Source organism: Hemiscyllium ocellatum, chromosome 12 (genome assembly GCF_020745735.1).
Source record: "Hemiscyllium ocellatum isolate sHemOce1 chromosome 12, sHemOce1.pat.X.cur, whole genome shotgun sequence".
In the NCBI taxonomy this organism is placed as follows: Eukaryota; Metazoa; Chordata; class Chondrichthyes; order Orectolobiformes; family Hemiscylliidae; genus Hemiscyllium; species Hemiscyllium ocellatum.
Window position 1 is genome coordinate 55,308,514 of NC_083412.1, and position 17,770 is coordinate 55,326,283.

At 38.2% G+C, this 17,770-nt stretch overlaps 1 protein-coding gene across 5 annotated transcripts in view; it reads left to right on the plus strand.

The window, feature by feature from the left end:
- The window catches only part of kdm6a (lysine (K)-specific demethylase 6A), a 222,964-nt gene that overhangs the window by 158,424 nt on the left and 46,770 nt on the right, over positions 1 to 17,770 (plus strand). For all 5 annotated transcript variants that reach the window (XR_009645284.1, XM_060833561.1, XM_060833559.1 and 2 more), the window contains 4 exons: positions 893 to 1,000; positions 2,520 to 2,930; positions 8,331 to 9,118; positions 17,351 to 17,480. Coding sequence is in view for 4 of the 5 variants with exons in the window: in XM_060833561.1 (XP_060689544.1) it covers positions 893 to 1,000; positions 2,520 to 2,930; positions 8,331 to 9,118; positions 17,351 to 17,480 (1,437 nt within the window). In the remaining variant the exon portion in view is untranslated. The remainder of the gene's footprint in view (positions 1 to 892; positions 1,001 to 2,519; positions 2,931 to 8,330; positions 9,119 to 17,350; positions 17,481 to 17,770) is intronic.

Consider the following 17,770-nt stretch of genomic DNA (forward strand, 5'->3'; position numbering starts at 1 on the left):
GCCATGAATGGAAGTTTGTGTATCCCACACATTCTTTAAACCATACATTTAGTCTTTGACATGTTTGACCCTAAGCCAGTTTGTTTGTGGCACAGGTGGTGAGTTAGATTTGAAAACACAAGGCTTTTGTCAGACCACGTTTGGAATATTATGATCAATTTTGGGCCCTGAATCTAAAGAAGGATGTGCTGGCATTGGAGGGTGCTCAGAGGAGGTTAAGGCGAATAATCCTAGGGATAAAGAGCTTGTCATGTGGAACAGTTGAGAACTCTGGATCTGTACTTGATGGCATCTCAAAGGATGAGGGCAGATCTGATTGATTCTTTCAGAATACTGAGAGGCCTGAATAGTGGTATGAAGGTGCTGCTCTTGGACTGAGGTAGACATTGTCAGAAGTCGCTTGACATCAGGTTACAGTCCAGCAGGTTTATTTGAAATTACAAGCTTTCAGAATGCTACTCCTTCGTCAGACCAAAAGGCTTTTCCCAGAAAGGCAGACGGAGACCAGTGGAGCTTCTCACTCAGCAGACTTCACCCTAACTGAATGTCAAACATTATCCAAAGCAAAAGCTAGCTCTTAACAACCAAAAACCCAGACATGTGATTTCCAGTAAATTAGTCCAAGCATTTAGCTTAAGCGATCAGACTTTCAAGAAGTGTCTTTCAAAATAATGTTCCAATGTGTCTTTCAGTGGGTCCAGGTATAACCTCAGACTTTTGAAATGAACCCACTATCCGATATCCTTTAAACCTTAAACCTAAAACAAAAGTAATGAAGTTTCTTCACAACAGTATTAATAAATAAATATCAGTAGTTTACTTAGTCAACATAAAACAGAATCCTATTTGAGTCTCGGTCATCCAGTGTTTCTAAGCACTATAAATTTTCCAGTTTTTGGAACAGTTGCGTGCAAATAGAAAGAACCTGAATCAGCTTCAGCTTCAAATGCTGGAACAGCTTGAGGGACAGTTTGCCTTGATGCGACAGCACCAGCAGCAGGTAAGAGCATATACTACTCTTCGGGAAAGGGATTTGCATGATCTTGTGCATAGAACTGTTTTATTAATGCTGGTCAAAAAATACTTAAATGCTGATCTAGTCAGAAGACCATTTGGATCTCCAAAGTACGTTTATTATTCTAATGTTAATCTTTGACAAAATTTAAATGACAGAATCAAGCTTGCTTACTTCCTATTACTTTCATTCTTTTGTCATGGTTTTGTGTTTTAACTTTCTTAAAACACCTATTGTGAATGCAAGATAGCAACTTCATGACTGCGGTTAGTGCCATGTGCTAGTTCGAATAGAAATAACAGGATCTATCAGATGAGTATGTGCTGAGGTGGTGGTAGGAAGGGGGCAATTTCAGATTTCTGGGTGGTGGGACGAATAGGGTGGTGGGACCAATACAAGCTGGGGGAGGTTGCAGCTGGGCAGGACTGGACTGGAATTAACTGGAGTATTTTGAATAAAAGGGCAGGGGGTTATGGAATTGTATAGGGAGACAGAAGAGAGAGAATCCAGGACAAAAGCAAAAGAGAAAATGGGAAACAAGAAAAATGAAAGGAAGAGATTTTGAGAGCAAGAATCAAGCAAGGTCACATTGTAAAATAACAGGGCTAAGAATGTGAAAAAGGCCTTGGGTCTTGATGTGTGGTGCATTCACAATAAAGTGGATAAATTAGTTATGTGCAAATGCATTATAAGCTGGTATGATATAGTTGGAATTACAGCGACATGGTTGCATAGTGACCAGGGATGGAAACTGAATATCCAGGAATATTCAGTTTTAGGAAGGACAGACAAAGGGCAATGAGGTCAGGTAGCGTTGCTGGTTAAAGAGAAAATTAATGCAATAGCGAGAAGAATATTAGCTTCACTGAAACAGAATCTATATGGGTATAGACATAGGCTGTTAACTTTTCAGACCTGCCATGGTTATGTCAAAAGTTGGTATTAATAAGAAATGGCCAAAAGTACATTAACTCTTCCCTCTTCTGCTTTTTCACCAGTCTTTTCAGCTTCTAGGTTTTTATTTTGTTTGCTGAATGATTGTATTTGATATAGGTTAGAAATTCCTCCCATTTTGCTGAAAAATATGGTTACATTACACAATAGATGTGCTTTAACTAAAAGAATATTGCCAACAGTTAGAATACGTGCTGAACTAATTTGTGCAATTCGAGGGACTTAATCCAACTTATGACTGTTTATTTTTTCAAAAAGTGCTTTTAATATTCTTAATGTCAATGGTTAATGTCTATTTCTTTTCAAAAAATGATGTTTGCTTCCTTCCCATGCTCATTTTTCAGTCCCTAAAAATAATTATCTGTTATTAAGAAATTAAGCTGCAGTTTGGATTTTTTGAGTTTGTCACTTCCGGTAACCGTAGAAATTGAGTTTGAAGTGACTTATAGCTAAATATTGCATTTATTTATGCAAAATATTTTTGTGCAGTGAAGATAACTAAAATCTGGAGTTGAAATGATTAACTTCGCTTTTTTTTTGCTTTATTCAGATGAGACAGGCAACAGTTGCACAGGTACGGCCTACAGGAATTCCTAATGGGCCAACGCTTGGATCATCACTGCCTACAAACTCTATTTCTGGTCAGCAGCCTCATGTCACTCTAACCAGAGTGCCTGATCGTGGTGTTCAGTCTGGAATCCGTCCTGTTCCTTCTGGACCGCTAATGGCTAATGGACCTTTTCCTGCTGAACCATCTCGAGGTCCAGTAACATGCAGCACTATGGGAATGCTGGGTAATACAGACACTATCTCTATAGGCAATAATCATGTAACAGGAAATGGAAGCAATGGAAATGTGCCTTACCTGCAGCAAAACGCACTAACTCTACCTCATAACCGCACAAACCTGACCAGCAGCGCAGAGGAGCCGTGGAAAAACCAACTTGTTAACTCCACTCAGGTAAGTAATTGCAGAAGCAGTTTTAAAATTGAATCTTTTTGTTTAGTTACTAATTTGAGGTAATCTCTCACACTCAAAGGCTTGTAACTCAGTTTAATGGTGGTCTAGTTTTGTAAACACTTGACAAAGTAATCAAATTTTTTTACAGCTCAAACTAGTTGGATAGATGAAGGGGACCAGACAAAGGATGCCATGCCAAATGTTTATTATGCTGTGCCTGAATATTTACTCTGTTCGTGGAGTTCATGCTAGTATACAAGCATGAATAGAGCATAATTTAGCAGACTGAATTTAGTCTATATTCTCTCGGTATCTAGAAGAATGAGGTAACTTTATTGAAGCATGTGCATTCTGAAAGGCTCGGCAGATACATGCTTAGAATTTGGAGTTACAGGCTATTTATCAAATTGGGAAAGTGGAGCCAGTGGAATGCAGCTAGGATAAGAGCTGAGACCTCGGCTGTTTAGAAAACAACCGAGAGTATTGTGTTCAAGCTTGCTGATGATGCAAACCTAGACAGGGATCTAAACTGAGGAGAGTGAAAAGAGGCTTCAAAAGAATATATCCAGATTAAGTGAGTTGACAACAAAATGTCAGATGGAAACTAATGTACAGATTCCCAAGGTTACTGATAACAGTAGAAAGGATACAAGCAGAAGTCAGAGGACAGAGTTAATATTCAGCTACAGCAAATAGTTTGAAAGAAAATTATCCTTTGTTGCAGGGGTTTTACAGAACAAAAGTAAGTTTTGCTATAAAAATATAGAACTCTTGTGACAATGCACCTGAATATAGTAGGAGAAAGTGAGGACTGCAGATGCTGCAGCTCAGAGCTGAAAAATGTGTTGCTGGAAAAGCGCAGCAGGTCAGGCAGCATCCAAGGAGCAGGCAAATCGACATTTCGGGCATTGATGCCTGAAGAAGGGCTTATGCCCGAAACGTCGAGTCTCCTGCTCCTTGGATGCTGCCTGACCTCCTGCGCTTTTCCAGCAACACATTTTTTAGCACCTGAATATTGTGTGCAGCTTTCCTTTCCATCTCAAAGAAATGATGTAATTGCTTTTAAAGTGGCACAGTGAAGGTTCACTAAATTGATTCCTAAAAGAGTGCTAAAATACTGAGTCAATTTACCTGATATTCTCTGGCATTTAGAAGAATATGGTGATTTTAGAAGAATAGGGTGACATGCAAATAATTTTTTGCTGGATCCGGAATCTGGAAAGACTGTTGGAGGTGGTGGAGGCACATTGTTTCAGGGTGAGGAGTCAGTCATTTAATGTAGAGATGAGAAATTTCTTTGCACAAACCCATTGACAATTTATGAAATTTTCTACTTAAGACATGTGGATGCTCCCTGGTTGAGTCTGTTAAAGACTGAATCAAGCTCTTAGAGATTTGGGAAGATGTGGAGTGAACATGAAACAGAGTTGAGTCAGAGAATTAACAGTGACTATCTTGAATAATGCTACAGATTCAGAGGAACATTTGCTTTACTACTTTTATTTTCTTATGTTGATTTGTGATATTTGGATAAAGTAATATTATTGAAGTGCTACGTTTAGTTAAATTTATATTGTAATTCACATTAAAACCCATTGTCATGTGGCTCGTGTAATGCTTAGCCTCCGATTTTCTTTGTGGAACAAATTTTCTCTTGAACGGACGAAAGGAGTATTTCGTTATTTACCCAAACCTAATTTTTTTCTTGTGCAGCAGCATGATTATTTTCACTCTTCGAAAGCAAATATTTTAACTTAGACTATTTTAAAAACCGTTTGAAATAGGGCTTAGGAAGTTTTTCGAAAGGGACAGAAGTTCCCTCGATTTGATTATTTTGGACATTTTATATTCGGTTCCAGTCTTCTACTTCACTGGTAGATTCTATTTGTGTCTTTATTACCAAGAGTTTTATTCTTCTGGATGGCTTTTACTTTCCATTTCCCCATAAACTTGAGCTTATCCAAATCTCTGGTGCCCAAATCCTAATTCATACAATTTCTGTTTATTTATCATCCCATTGTTACCCAGTCCATCGGCATTCAGTTTTAAAATGCTCACCCTTTGTTTTCAAATTGCTCACTGCTTCCCCATTTCATTGCTTTGTAACCTCAACCAACATTGCAACCTTCTGAGTTCTCTGCACTTCTCCTATTCTAACCTCTTGCACACTTTTTTTATTTTTTGAAGTGCCGTATTCTTTCAGCTGTCCAGGCTCAAAGTTCCTGAATTTGCTCCCTAAAAGTGTCACCCTGTGTGTCACCCTGTGTGTCACCCTGTGTGTCACCCTGTGTGTCACCCTGTGTGTCACCCTGTGTGTCACCCTGTGTGTCACCCTGTGTGTCACCCTGTGTGTATGTATCTTTGGTCAAACTTTAGGTCAGCTGTCTAAATATCTCTGTGATGGTGTGTAATCTTTTTTGTTTGGTAATGCTCCTGTGCAGTAATTTAGTGTGCTAAATTCAACATACTGCATAAATGAAAATTGTTGTCCATTACTGTCTCTTTATGCTTGCAACACAAATGCTTTGTTACCAGAATACACCTTCACATTGCATAGATTTAAAATTTAATTCTTTTAGTTTAGCCATCATTATTTTCTCTTGACACAATAATGTAGCTTTATTATATTTAGATATTGAAAATAGCACTGCACTGTGTTTGTAAACAGCAGTTACGCTTCTGTAATCCTATTTACCTATCAAAGCCATTTTCTTCTTGCTGTGCTGTTTGATGATTTGTGTAACCTGTCCAATTTATTAAATGAACTAGAATGTAGAAGGGATATGCATTTATCACCCCCATTATGGTTATATGGAAAACACAGTCCTTTTTATTCTACCACCTCCTTCCCCCAAGCTCCTTTTGTAAGCTAACTTTCCACTGGGCCTTGTGAAAGGTTTCCTCTCCATGGCACTATCTCTGCTTCAAAACATGATATCATCATCACCTTGATCCTTCCATCCTGGCCAAATAGCACCCATCTCCACCCACTTTGTTAAATGTAAATTAAATTGTTCTTGTCCCTCAGTTTTTTTTTGTGACTTCATTTAAATCTCTCCAATCAAGCTTCTTCCATTTAGCATTAAAGTAACTCCAAACAGAAGACACAAATGATCTGGTTTGTGATTAAGTTGCATCATCCCTTGTTAGCCTTAAGAGTTGATGTATTTATTGACAATAGAAGAACTGCAGTGGGACAGCAATAAATGCTGGCCAGTGAAGCCCATTGCCCATGAGCAAATTTTAAAACAAAAGGATTCCTGATCATTTCTACCTAAAAAAAACCAATGTCAGAGTTGAAATGCTGCACTATACATGTGTAGCACTGTGCACTCCTAGCTCACAGAAATGTCTTTAAAGAAATTTATGTGACAGGTACAGTACCTGAATTATTGTACCTAAGCAACTGAACACAGTGTTTTTGTTTTAACTAATTACATTCGCAACAGTTTTTCAGCTTTGTGCTTACAAAAAAAAATTTTTAAATGAAGTTTACTCCAGTGGCTGAATCACAGAAATCCCTATAGTGTGCAGAAACAGGCCATTAGGCCCAACAAGTCCACACTGACCCTCTGAAGAGTAACCTACCCTGACCCATTCCCCTACCCTATTATCCTGATGAAGGGCTTATGCCCATGGTTTTTGATTCTCCTCCTCGGATGCTGCCTGACCTGCTGCGCTTTTCCAGCACCACACACTCGACTCTGATGCTCCACCATCTGCAGGCCTCACATTTCCCTACCCTATTACTCTACATTTACTCCTATGCATCCCTGAACACTATGGGCAATTTAGCATAAATTATTCACTTGACCTGCACATCTTTGGATTGTGGGAGGAAACCGGAGCACCTGGAGAAACACATACAGACACGGGGAGAATGTGTAGATTCCACGCAGCCAGTCGTCAGAGGCTGGAATCGAACCCGGGTCCCTGGTGCTGTGAGGCAGCAGTGCTAACCATTGAGCTACCATGCCATCTGAGGAGAGAACAGTTTTAAAGATGATGGTTTTTGATTGCAGGATGCAGACACAATGGTAGCAACTCTAGAAGTATACTGAGGGCTCCACTGATGCCATTGCACAAGTTGCTTGAGCACATGAGTTCTGTGAGATGTGATCAACAAGTAAGGAATCTTAAAAGCCAGCAATGGCTCTTTTATATCAGGCAAAAGGGCATACAAAAGCAAAAATTTTAAAAAGTCTTTCTAAGGGGAGTGTTAAAACAAGAAGTTCATATAATTTTCTCCAAAACTTATCAATTTCCATGGAACTGCTATCATGCTATCCCATTCTCCTACATATCTAAAGGTAATCAGAACATCACTTGCATTGAAGCTCACAGCCTTTCCAGGGACACGTGTTTGGACCTTTCCTTTTTATTATCTGTATGCAGTGTCTCTGACACATTAGCTGCAGACAAAGAGCCAGTTTTCACATGTCAGCGACACACTATTCTGTCCCTTTGCACTGCATTTGTAAAGTATTTCTGTGTTATCAGGAACCATTTCAAATTTCAGTCTTGTGATGAATTTTAATTTTGTTTACATTCAACATTAGATAGTCGAAAACTATTATCTTCAGCCCATCAAGTCAGTTCTGTTGTCACTCATTCCATTTTCTATTTCCACCCCAGAGCCTATTGAGCTGAACCACTCTTCCTATATAATTTTTCTGGAGTAGATCCTCATGCTCATCATAAATTTGCACATGCCTTTTGATGTTGCAAAGGAACACATGTAATTGAGGGAATCAAACGTAGATCTGTGAAGAAACTCCGGCATGATAGTAGGGTCACTCTTAGGATTCAACACCTCTGCTTCATTCCACAGCTGAAGACCTTAATAATACCACAATCCACTCAATACGGTGTGCCTTTAATGCTTGCTTTGTTGACTTCCTATTCTTCACATTTCATAAAATTCACATTAGTCAGAATTCTGCTGTTGCATGCATTTTGTCCTACGTAACTATTATTTCAATTGGTAATTACTTCCATTGATGTGTCCTATCCTGTTCACTCTTTAAATCCACATCCATGAACTCATTCCTCCTGTCCTTGACTGAATTTTTATTCCTTGACTTTGGACATCATCTGTAAGCTGATACTCCTTCCTCACTTTTTCTCTTTCTCTTGTCCTTGCCATTTTAAGCAGTGAATTTAGATTAAAGTGTCTTACTTTTCTGAGTTAACCTTCTCATATCTCACTACTTTCTGAAAAAAAATCTCATTTATCTACAAATAAGGTTGTCATTACTGTTCGATTCATTGGTAATTTCTTTTTCTGTCTTGAATTTCCATGCTCCTGTCTTGAAGTGCTTGGGTATAGTTTTACATGAGAGACACTAAAAAGCAGGGAAATTGTTGAGCTTCATTAAATAAGTGCTACTTTTCTTTCAGGGGCTGAACAAAGGTCAGAGTTCACATTCGGCAGGCCCTAATGGTGAACGACCTCTCTCTTCCACTGGGCATTCCCAGCATTTCCAGGCAGCTGGCACTGGTATTCAGAATCAGGTTGGACATCCTGCCATGCCTAACAATTCACTAACAACACAGGGGGCTGCTCTCAATCACCTCTCCTCTTACACTGCTACCTCAGGTGGACAACAAGGCATTACCTTAACCAAAGAGAGCAAGCCTTCAGAAACTGCATCAACAGTGCCTGAGACGACCAGGCATTCTGGAGGGACACCAAACAGCACTGCCAGCATAGAGGGACTTCCTAATCATGTCCATCAAGCTATAGCAAATGCTGTTTCAAGTTCAAGTCGTGGAGAGTCCAAGTCACCAGGTGTAATTAGTTCAGACAATCCTCAGCTCTCTGCCTTGTTGATGGGAAAACCTAGTAATAATGGGGGTTCTGTGTCTTGTGATAAAATTAACAATATCCATCCAGCTGTTCACTCAAAGACCGAGAATTCAGTTGCCTCTTCACCATCTTCAGCTGTTTCTACTGCAACTCCATCTCCTAAATCCACTGAACAAACTACTGCTAACAGTGTTACCAGCCTTAACAGCCCTCAGAGTGGACTGGGACATACGGTCAATGGAAAAGGTGTAGGGGAGGACTCTCAAAGTCCCTGTAAAATGGACCCACCATTAACTGCTCACAAACCTAGTCTTCAAGTTGCATCTTCAGCCTCTGTCTCTATATACCCCAGTTCGTCAGAAGTGCTAAAGGCATGCAGGTAATTCTATTTACTTAAAAAATACTGTCTTAACTAATGAGGTTTTGTCAGAAAATGTTGAATATTACTGTTCCTGCTAAACTGATGATTCAGAGCTATCTAAAATTGCAAGTGGTGCAAGGATCAACTCTGCATTAAGCTGAAATTGAATATTATCTGAAGTGTTAATGTTGTAATTGCCCAATTCAGCCTCATGCAGATTTGGTGGATAAATAATTGTAATTACTACAGAGGGTAATTTTAGTAAAGCCACTCCCTCTAAATTACAAATTGCTACAAAAGTATGTCTGAATTTTATGGCTGATGACTTCATTTTTGATTTCATTGACAAACCTTCCTTAGCAGGTAGAGAAAGCTTGTAGGCTAGTGATCGTGGTAGTTAAACGAAGTGTGTAGTTGCTGCCAAATTGGTATGTTTGCTCTAGCTCACAGTTACTGACAGAATTACCTCTTCAGAAGTTTGTCAGTGGCTCACAATATTTTTAGTTGTGTTGTTGCATTTTAGTTCTTTCAAGTCTCCCCAGAAATCTCTTTCTCCACCAAAATTCATTAGCTTGAACTGTGTCATTATATCAATGTTATCATTGTAAATAAAAGTCAAAGGGTTGTGAAAACCTTGGAGAAGTGGAAATTTCCAAGAAAACGAATATGACTTTTCTGACTTTGAACATAGTTTCAACCTTCTCTGAGATCCATTTACCCCACTGTGATAGTTTGCTTTGCATATTTGGAATCCAGTACAGGTTTTGATATTGTCTTGCATGATGCCACCTGTTGCCACCAATGGCATACCAGCAGCAATCATTGGCCAAGAAGCTTTTAATTGGGGATGAGGTGTAGGCCAGATTGGCAACAAGTGACTCTCAAAGCAACTGCTTTAGTTGACTTAGTAATCTGAGCCAGATTCCCCAGTCCTTTTTTGTTTGCTTTGTGGAAGCAGAGGAATGTTTGTAGATTTAATTTGTAGATTTTTTTTTGTTGCGGAGACAGATGAGTAAGCAAGTGATTTCTTCCGAACCAGATTACACTGAACCAGATAAGGTAGAACAGGATCAAGCATCTGGTGGAAGAGATGAAGTGATGCTGCATGTTTTTGGTTGAGATGTATTTACCTATATTTTTTGAAAATGTCTAAATGTTTTCTTCAACAAAAGAATTTTATTTTACTGAAACTGGCAGAACTGTGAATTAGAGATATTTCACTTGAATGCAGCTGGATTTTTTCCTTCTCCTGACGAACCAAAATGAAACTATTTCATTTAAGCACAAACTTGCCTGCAGTTTCACCAGGTTGCTCCTCCTTTTCCCCATGCTCTTTGGTTTTACATTTTGTTTTCTTATCAACCTCATCCATTTTTTCATCACAGAAATTGCTGGAAAACCTTAATAGGACTGCCAGCATCTGAGAGAAAGAAGTGCGATGTTTTGAGTGCAGTGACATTTCTTCAGAAGACATGCTTGTTTTTCCAGCAATTTCTGTTTTTGGTTCTGGTTTCCAGCACCTGCAGTTCTTTGTTTTTTCATCATTTTGTTTAATCGCCACTGAGTGCAGAATATGCTAATTTGACTTTTGGCAGTCGCGTAGAATAGATAGAATCTTGTGCAACTCGAGAAACTTTGGTGTGTATTCTTCTAGTTTTCTTAATCACTAAAATGACTTGATGTTTTGGTTATTGGCTTAAAGTCAAGATTTATATAAGTAAGATGGTGTAACTCAGGCAACTTTAATTAAATATGTATTTTCTCTGTACTGGGAGAAAGGAATTCTTGGATTTTTGTCATATGGTAAAGAAAATTTATTGCAGATCTGTTACCTGAAGGGCTTCGAAGTAGACTGTAGTTTATGTACATTGTTTATCTTTTGATTTGATAAGGGTTCTACAAAGATTTTTTTTCTATTGGAAACAGTATATAACATGAGGTAAATGTGAAACAATCCTTAGGTTGCATTTATGTAGAATTTTTCTTCACCTTGCAACTTCAAAAACCTCTTCGGTAGCAGCTACCAGGAATTATGTACTGATGCACGTTTTGAATGAGAAATAAGTTCACAAATCTGGATAGATAGTTATTTTGAGATTTTACTTGAATCTGATAGCAAGTTAGATGTTTTATGCCTCTTCCTGCAGATGACCAATTCCAGACCACCTCTCTTCCAGTGAATCTGGGAACTCTCTTTTTGAAAACTTATGTTTTGAGGAATTCTATATTGGGTTAACCTAGAATTGAAAGCTATAATTTCCTATTGTCCAATAAGCTACAAAGCTTTCTTTGTAAAGAGCGATGGATTACTTGATAAAATGGCAAAAGTGTACAGTTTTTAAAATTTGTGGTTTTGGCAATGCTGTTTCAAACATGGAAGTTACCACAGCAAATAAAGACCAATCATAGTTCAATTATAATAATCCTTTAAACTTGATTATTAGCTGTTTGAGAAATATTAAACAGGAAAATGAGACAAATTTATTAATCTGTATCTGGTATTTGTATGAAATAGCAAAAGTAGGACCTTGACACAGGTTACTGTTACATTGTTGAATCAGTGAATTTTGAAAAAGGTAAGTAATGATTTTTAAGTTGAACAGTTCTATATTTCTACAGTTTGCAATTTCTGTGTTTCAAGTTACCTGTAAAAAAATAATTGAAGTATAGAAATTGATTGGATAGCAAATTTAAGGTGAATTCATGCAATCAGAAGTTGAACTGATTATTCAAAGAAATAAAATCTATTTTGCATGTTGTTAATGACCAACTTAAATGTATTTTTCAAAAGAATACAATTTGAGACACGATTAATAATCACCTGAAATATTCTTTGAAGTTTAGTAATTGGTATACTCATTAATAAAATGACCAGCTTGCTGACTTAAATTTGTTTCACACAATTTATAACTAGTTTTATTCAATTAAGTCATAAAAATAAGTTTATTTTATTCAAACAATATGTTGAATTTCAAGTTTGGTTCCTTATGAGAATTGACTCTAAGCAATTTGATGTGTTCAATAAGGTTTTTTAGAGGAATCCTATGTTCGTTTTGATTGCATTGGCTTTCATCGGGATTAGTTCGTCCACTCATTTGTTCATCTTTACCTTAGGACTTGTTCCAGAGTCATTAGGCACTACCTTCCACAGACCATTTTTCAATTATCAAGTATGTTTTATGTACTAAATCTCATATGGTTTCCATTTCAAATGTTTTATTTCCAAGTTAGAACTGTTATGTCCACTTGCAATTTTGTCAGCTTCCTAAATGAATGTCCATTAGTTATTTAGGAATTGATCATTAACTATCAAATGCTGCTGTGATGACAACTTAACTGTATCTAATTGGCTAAGCAATTGTTTAACAAGGTGCCTTCAGTCGAACGTTCTATGTAGGGAGAATTTCAGCCAGTTGGACTTCAAGCCAACAATTCCACGTTTAAGAAATGATGGTAAAACTTTTAAGTTTGAAAATATTCCTTTTCAGTAATATCTGTAGTACAGCAGTAATCCACGAGAAACCTTTCTCCTCTTTGTTCCTCTGTTCCCACTGCACATGAAAATTGGACAAACATTACTTTCACAGTACCTTCTGGTACTGCATTTAAGTTCTTAATGGTCCTGCCTTTGTTTTTTGCTATTTTCTGCTGAGAATTCTCAGCAGTGAAAATTAAATGGATAGTCTGCTAATGCTTTTCATCTATATTGTATCACTGCTTTTAATATTGCTAATTTTATTAAAGATAAGGGAAATTATAGCTGGAAATCATTCATGCTTTCTCTTTGATCTGCAAAAGCAAAATTTCATTTAATTTTGCTGTAAATTTTTCAGTAGAACATTTTATAATTTTGTCTGATACAGAAGGTATGAACATGTAAAATTTAAAAGGTATTCATTGCCCTTTTCGTAACAGTCAAATGGTCTGATTAGCAATATTGTCCCACACTGAAATTACCCATTTGAACGTACACAGGAAGTCCTCTGCTTCATCCTTAACATGATGTGGTTAAGGTGGGTTTCTTTTCAGTTAGTGAATGATGGCTCAGAACATAGCTGCCTATTTTTCTGGGTTAGAGACACCACAATTCTATTTTAATTGCGGTTTGAAGTTTTTTCATATGTCCGTGGCTTTTGAAGCACTAGGGTGGTAGGGAGGCTGTAACTGCTTCTGTTGAACCATAAGTTGTATATTTAACTTTTCAGCATTTGTGAAATCCCTGCTGTGGATTTCATGAAAATTATTAAAACATATTTGACACCTTTGTTTTGTTTGGTCAGGAGGTTTTGCTGTTTAGTACAGTGCTGCCAAATGCACTTTTTATTAATAAGTTTCAATACAATGTTCATCATATATTTCTAACTTGGTGAAAAGCATTTACAACTACCCCTGTCAAAAACAGTAATTGATTAAAATTTATATACAGGTTACTAACCTTTCCATTTCGGTTATCAAATTGGGTTTGTAAAATTTAAATTTGTTTGCTCTTCAAGTTGATGAATGTTCATATTGGGGAATTGTTAATTGCAAATTTAAACTTAAAATTCAAGACCATTTCCAAAAGTAAGCTCGTGCGACATTTTCTTATTTTTATTCCCAGCATTATCAAGTCATAGATGTGGACAGTATGGAAACAGACACTTTAGTCCAACTTGTCCATACGACCAGATATCCTAAATAAATGCAGTCCCGTTTGCCAGCTTTTGACACACATCCCACCGCCCCCCCCCTCTTAAAACCCTTCCTAATCATATACCCATCCAGTTGCTCTTAAATGTTGTATAAGCCTCCATCACTTCCTCTTGCACCTCATTACATACATGCACCACCATCTGTGTGAAAACGTTACCCCTTATATCCTTTTTAAATCTTCCCCTCTCGCCTTAAGTCTATGCCCACGAGTTCGGGACACCCCCACCCTGGGGAAAAGTCCTTGTCTGTTTATCCTAACCATGCCCTTTGTGACTGTATAAACCTCTAAGGTCATCCCTCAGCCTCTGATGCTCCAGGGAAAACAGCCCCAGCCTCTTCAGCCTTTCCCTATAGTCCGTTCTGCTATAATGCGCATTTCTTCAATGCAAATTGGCTATAACCCAATTGAAGAATTTAGACCATTATTTGTGGAACACAGCCATACCTGTATTGGATGTATTGCGATTCCAGTCCCATTGGGTTAAATGGTGCTACTATTATGTGATTTTCTTATAATGTGGGATCGCACAGGAGTGGTGCTATCGTGTTATATCAGAACAGACTGTATAGCTTGAACCCTGCAATCTTGGCAACATCCTTTTAAATCCTTTCTGAACACTTTCAAGCTTTGCAACATTCTTTTTATAGCAGTCAGACCAGAACTAAGTGCAATATTCAAAATGTGGCCTAGCCAGTGTCTTGTACAGCCACAACATGATCTCCCAACCCCTGTCATCAATGCATTGACCAATAAAGGCAAACATTCACCAAACGCCACCTTCACTATCCTGACTACCTACGACTCTGCTTTCAAGGAACTATGAGGCTGTTTGTCCAAGGTCTCTTTGTTCAGCAATGCACTCCAGGACTTTTCTATTAAGTCCTCACATTTATCTAAATTTGTGGGCGGCACGGTGGCACAGTGGTTAGCACTGCTGCCTCACAGCGCCAGAGACCCGGGTTCAATTCCTGACTCAGGCGACTGACTGTGTGGAGTTTGCACGTTCTCCCCGTGTCTGCGTGGGTTTCCTCTGGGTGCTCCAGTTTCCTCCCACAGTCCAAAGATGTGCAGGTCAGGTGAATTGGCCAAGCTAAATTGCCCGTAGTGTTAGGTAAAGGGGTAAATGTATGGGTGGGTTGCGCTTCGGCGGGTCGGTGTGGACTTGTTGGGCCGAAGGGCCTGTTTCCACACTGTAAGTAATCTAATTTTAAACTCCATCTGCAGCTCCTCGATCCATTGGCCTATCCGATCAAGATCTCATTGTACTCTTGCGGTAACCTTCTTTGCTGTCCAGTTTTGGCGTCATGTACAAATTTTCTCCTCGGGTCACAGAAATTTGAGGGTGCATACTTGAGAATCAGTGGTCGGCACAACATTGTGGGCTGAAGGGCTTGTTCTATGCTGTACTGTTCTATGTTCTAAATTTATGTAAATGATTAAAGAGACTGAAGGTTGGCTACCGTGGTGCCACTTTTTAAGAAAGGTGGTAAAGAAAAGCCATGGAGCTATAGACCAGTGAACCTGACATCAGTGTGGGTGAGTTGTTGGAGGGAATCCTGAGAGTCAGAATTTACATGTATTTGGAAAGGCAAGGATTGATTAGCGATAGTTAACATGGCTTTATGAGTGGGAAATTGTGCCTTACTAAGTTGATTGAGTTTTTTGAAGAAGCATGACATAGCATTAGTGAGGGCAAAATGGTGGACATAATCAATGTGGACTTCAGTAAGGTGTTCAACAGGGTTCCTCATGGTAGATTAGCTAACAAGGTTAGATGGTATAGAAAACAAGGAGAACTAGCCATTTGGAGAGGTCTAACTCAAGTCAATGCTGTGGAAAAAGATTAGTCTGAGACTGATCCACTTGGGAAAAGGAATAAGTCCATCAGGGCAACCAGGAACAGCGGAGACTAAGGTAGGAATGATAAGTTAAATGCATTTATTTCAATGCAAGAGACCTAACAGGTAAGACAGATGAACTCAGCATAGTTGGGAACATGGGACTAGAATATCATAACAAGGATAGAAAAGTCGGAGGGAGAGGGATGGGGGGGGGATGAGTGTGTCGTATTTGATTAGGGATAATATTACAGGTGTTCTTAAGGAATACATCCAGGCAAGTTATTTGGATGGAACTGAGAATAGAAAAGGGATGATGACCTTTTTTGGGATTGTATTATAGGCCCCTCCAATGGTCAGCGGGAAATTGTGAAACAAGTTTCTAAGGAGATCTCCGTTACCTGTAAGAATAATAGGATGGTTGTCATAAGGGATTTTAACTTTCCAAACGTAGACTGGGACTGGCATAATGTTAAAGGCTTGGATGGAGAGAAACTTTCGTGTGTTCAAGAAAATTTTCTGATTCAGTATGTGGATGTACCTAGTAGAAAAGGTGCAAAACGTGACTTTTGGGCAATAAGGCTGGGCAGGTAACTGAGGTGTCAGTGGGAGAGCACTTTGGCACCAGTGACTATAATTCTATTAGTTTTAAAATAGTGATGAAAAGGGATCTAAAATCAAAGTACTAAATTCGGCAAGAAGTTTCAAAAGTTGATTGGGGGCAGATAAAGGAATGGCTGGAAAATGGGAAACCTTCTTTAAAAAAATGAGATAACGAGAGTCCAGCTCGTGTTCCTGTTTGGGTGAAGGGCAAGGCTGGTAGGTGTAGGGAATGCTAGATGACTAGAAAAATTGTGATATTGGTTAAGAAAAAGAAGCAAGCATATGCCAGATATAGACCGAGATCAAGTGAATCCTTAGAGTATAAAGGCAAATGGAGCATACTTAAAAGGGAAATCGGGAGAGCGAAAAGGGGACATGAGATAGATTTGGCGTATAGGGTTAATGAGCATCTAAAGGTGTTCTACAAATACATTAAGGACAAAAAGATAACTTAAAAATCAGCAAGGCCACCTATGTGTGAAACCGCAAGATATAGGGAAAATAGTATCCTATGTTTTCTCAGTAAGGTTCAGTTAGTTAGTGTTGCCTGAGTGATTGATCTGTGTTTTGCAGCCATTCTTGCTAGCAAAGAACATAGCTGGTATCATGTCACTTTGGATCCTTGCGGTCAGCAGACAGTGAGGTGAATTTAATCCTGTCAGCTTGCAATGAATTTATCCTGGACCTGCAAGTTAAAGAACATTGCAGCACAGTCCCCTCAAATTTTTTGAACAATTTAAGTGCTTGAAGATTATTTGTTGGTTGACCTATGTCTACATTACCTTTCCCTAGATCTTGAAAGTTACCTACCACCGTTACTTAAATATTTTTCTGACACTATTGTGTAATTGTGTGCAGATTTTTTTATTTTAATATTTGATGTGCACAGATATCCTGTACATGTATTAAATCATTTGACTGTAAGATGCTGTTATGAATTATTTGCATATGTATGTCTTTTTGAGGTTTCTACGTGTATGTTAAACTCTTTTATTCCATTGAGTCAACATTAAATTGAAGTCTTTTAACAGTTAAATGTAATGCTATAAAGTATGTGCCAAGTACACATGGGTGCAAATTAATGAAAATGTTATAAAAATGATACCTATTTTTCAGAAATCTGGGGAGAAATGGTTTATCTAATAGTAGCATTTTACTCGATAAGTGTCCACCTCCTCGACCACTACCACCACCATATCCACCGCTGCCAAAGGACAAGCTAAACCCTCCTACGCCTAGTATTTACGTAAGTTGGATGCAACATACTGCTCCAAATTAGGACTAGTAATTGATGTCTTTGTTCTTTCGTTTTGTGACAAATCAAAGCACCTAAAACCGCTTTACCTAAGTTTGAGATATGCAATCAATAATTGGTCTAAATACTAGATATTGATCCTGTTTAAATTAATTTTGAATGTTAGTTGCAGCTGACTTTTAAAAACATTTACTGTATTGGTGTCAAATGTAACTGTTCTTTACATTAGTTCAAAGCTTAATTTTTAATTTTAAAGCTTATTGTAAAACATTTTTTGTGCA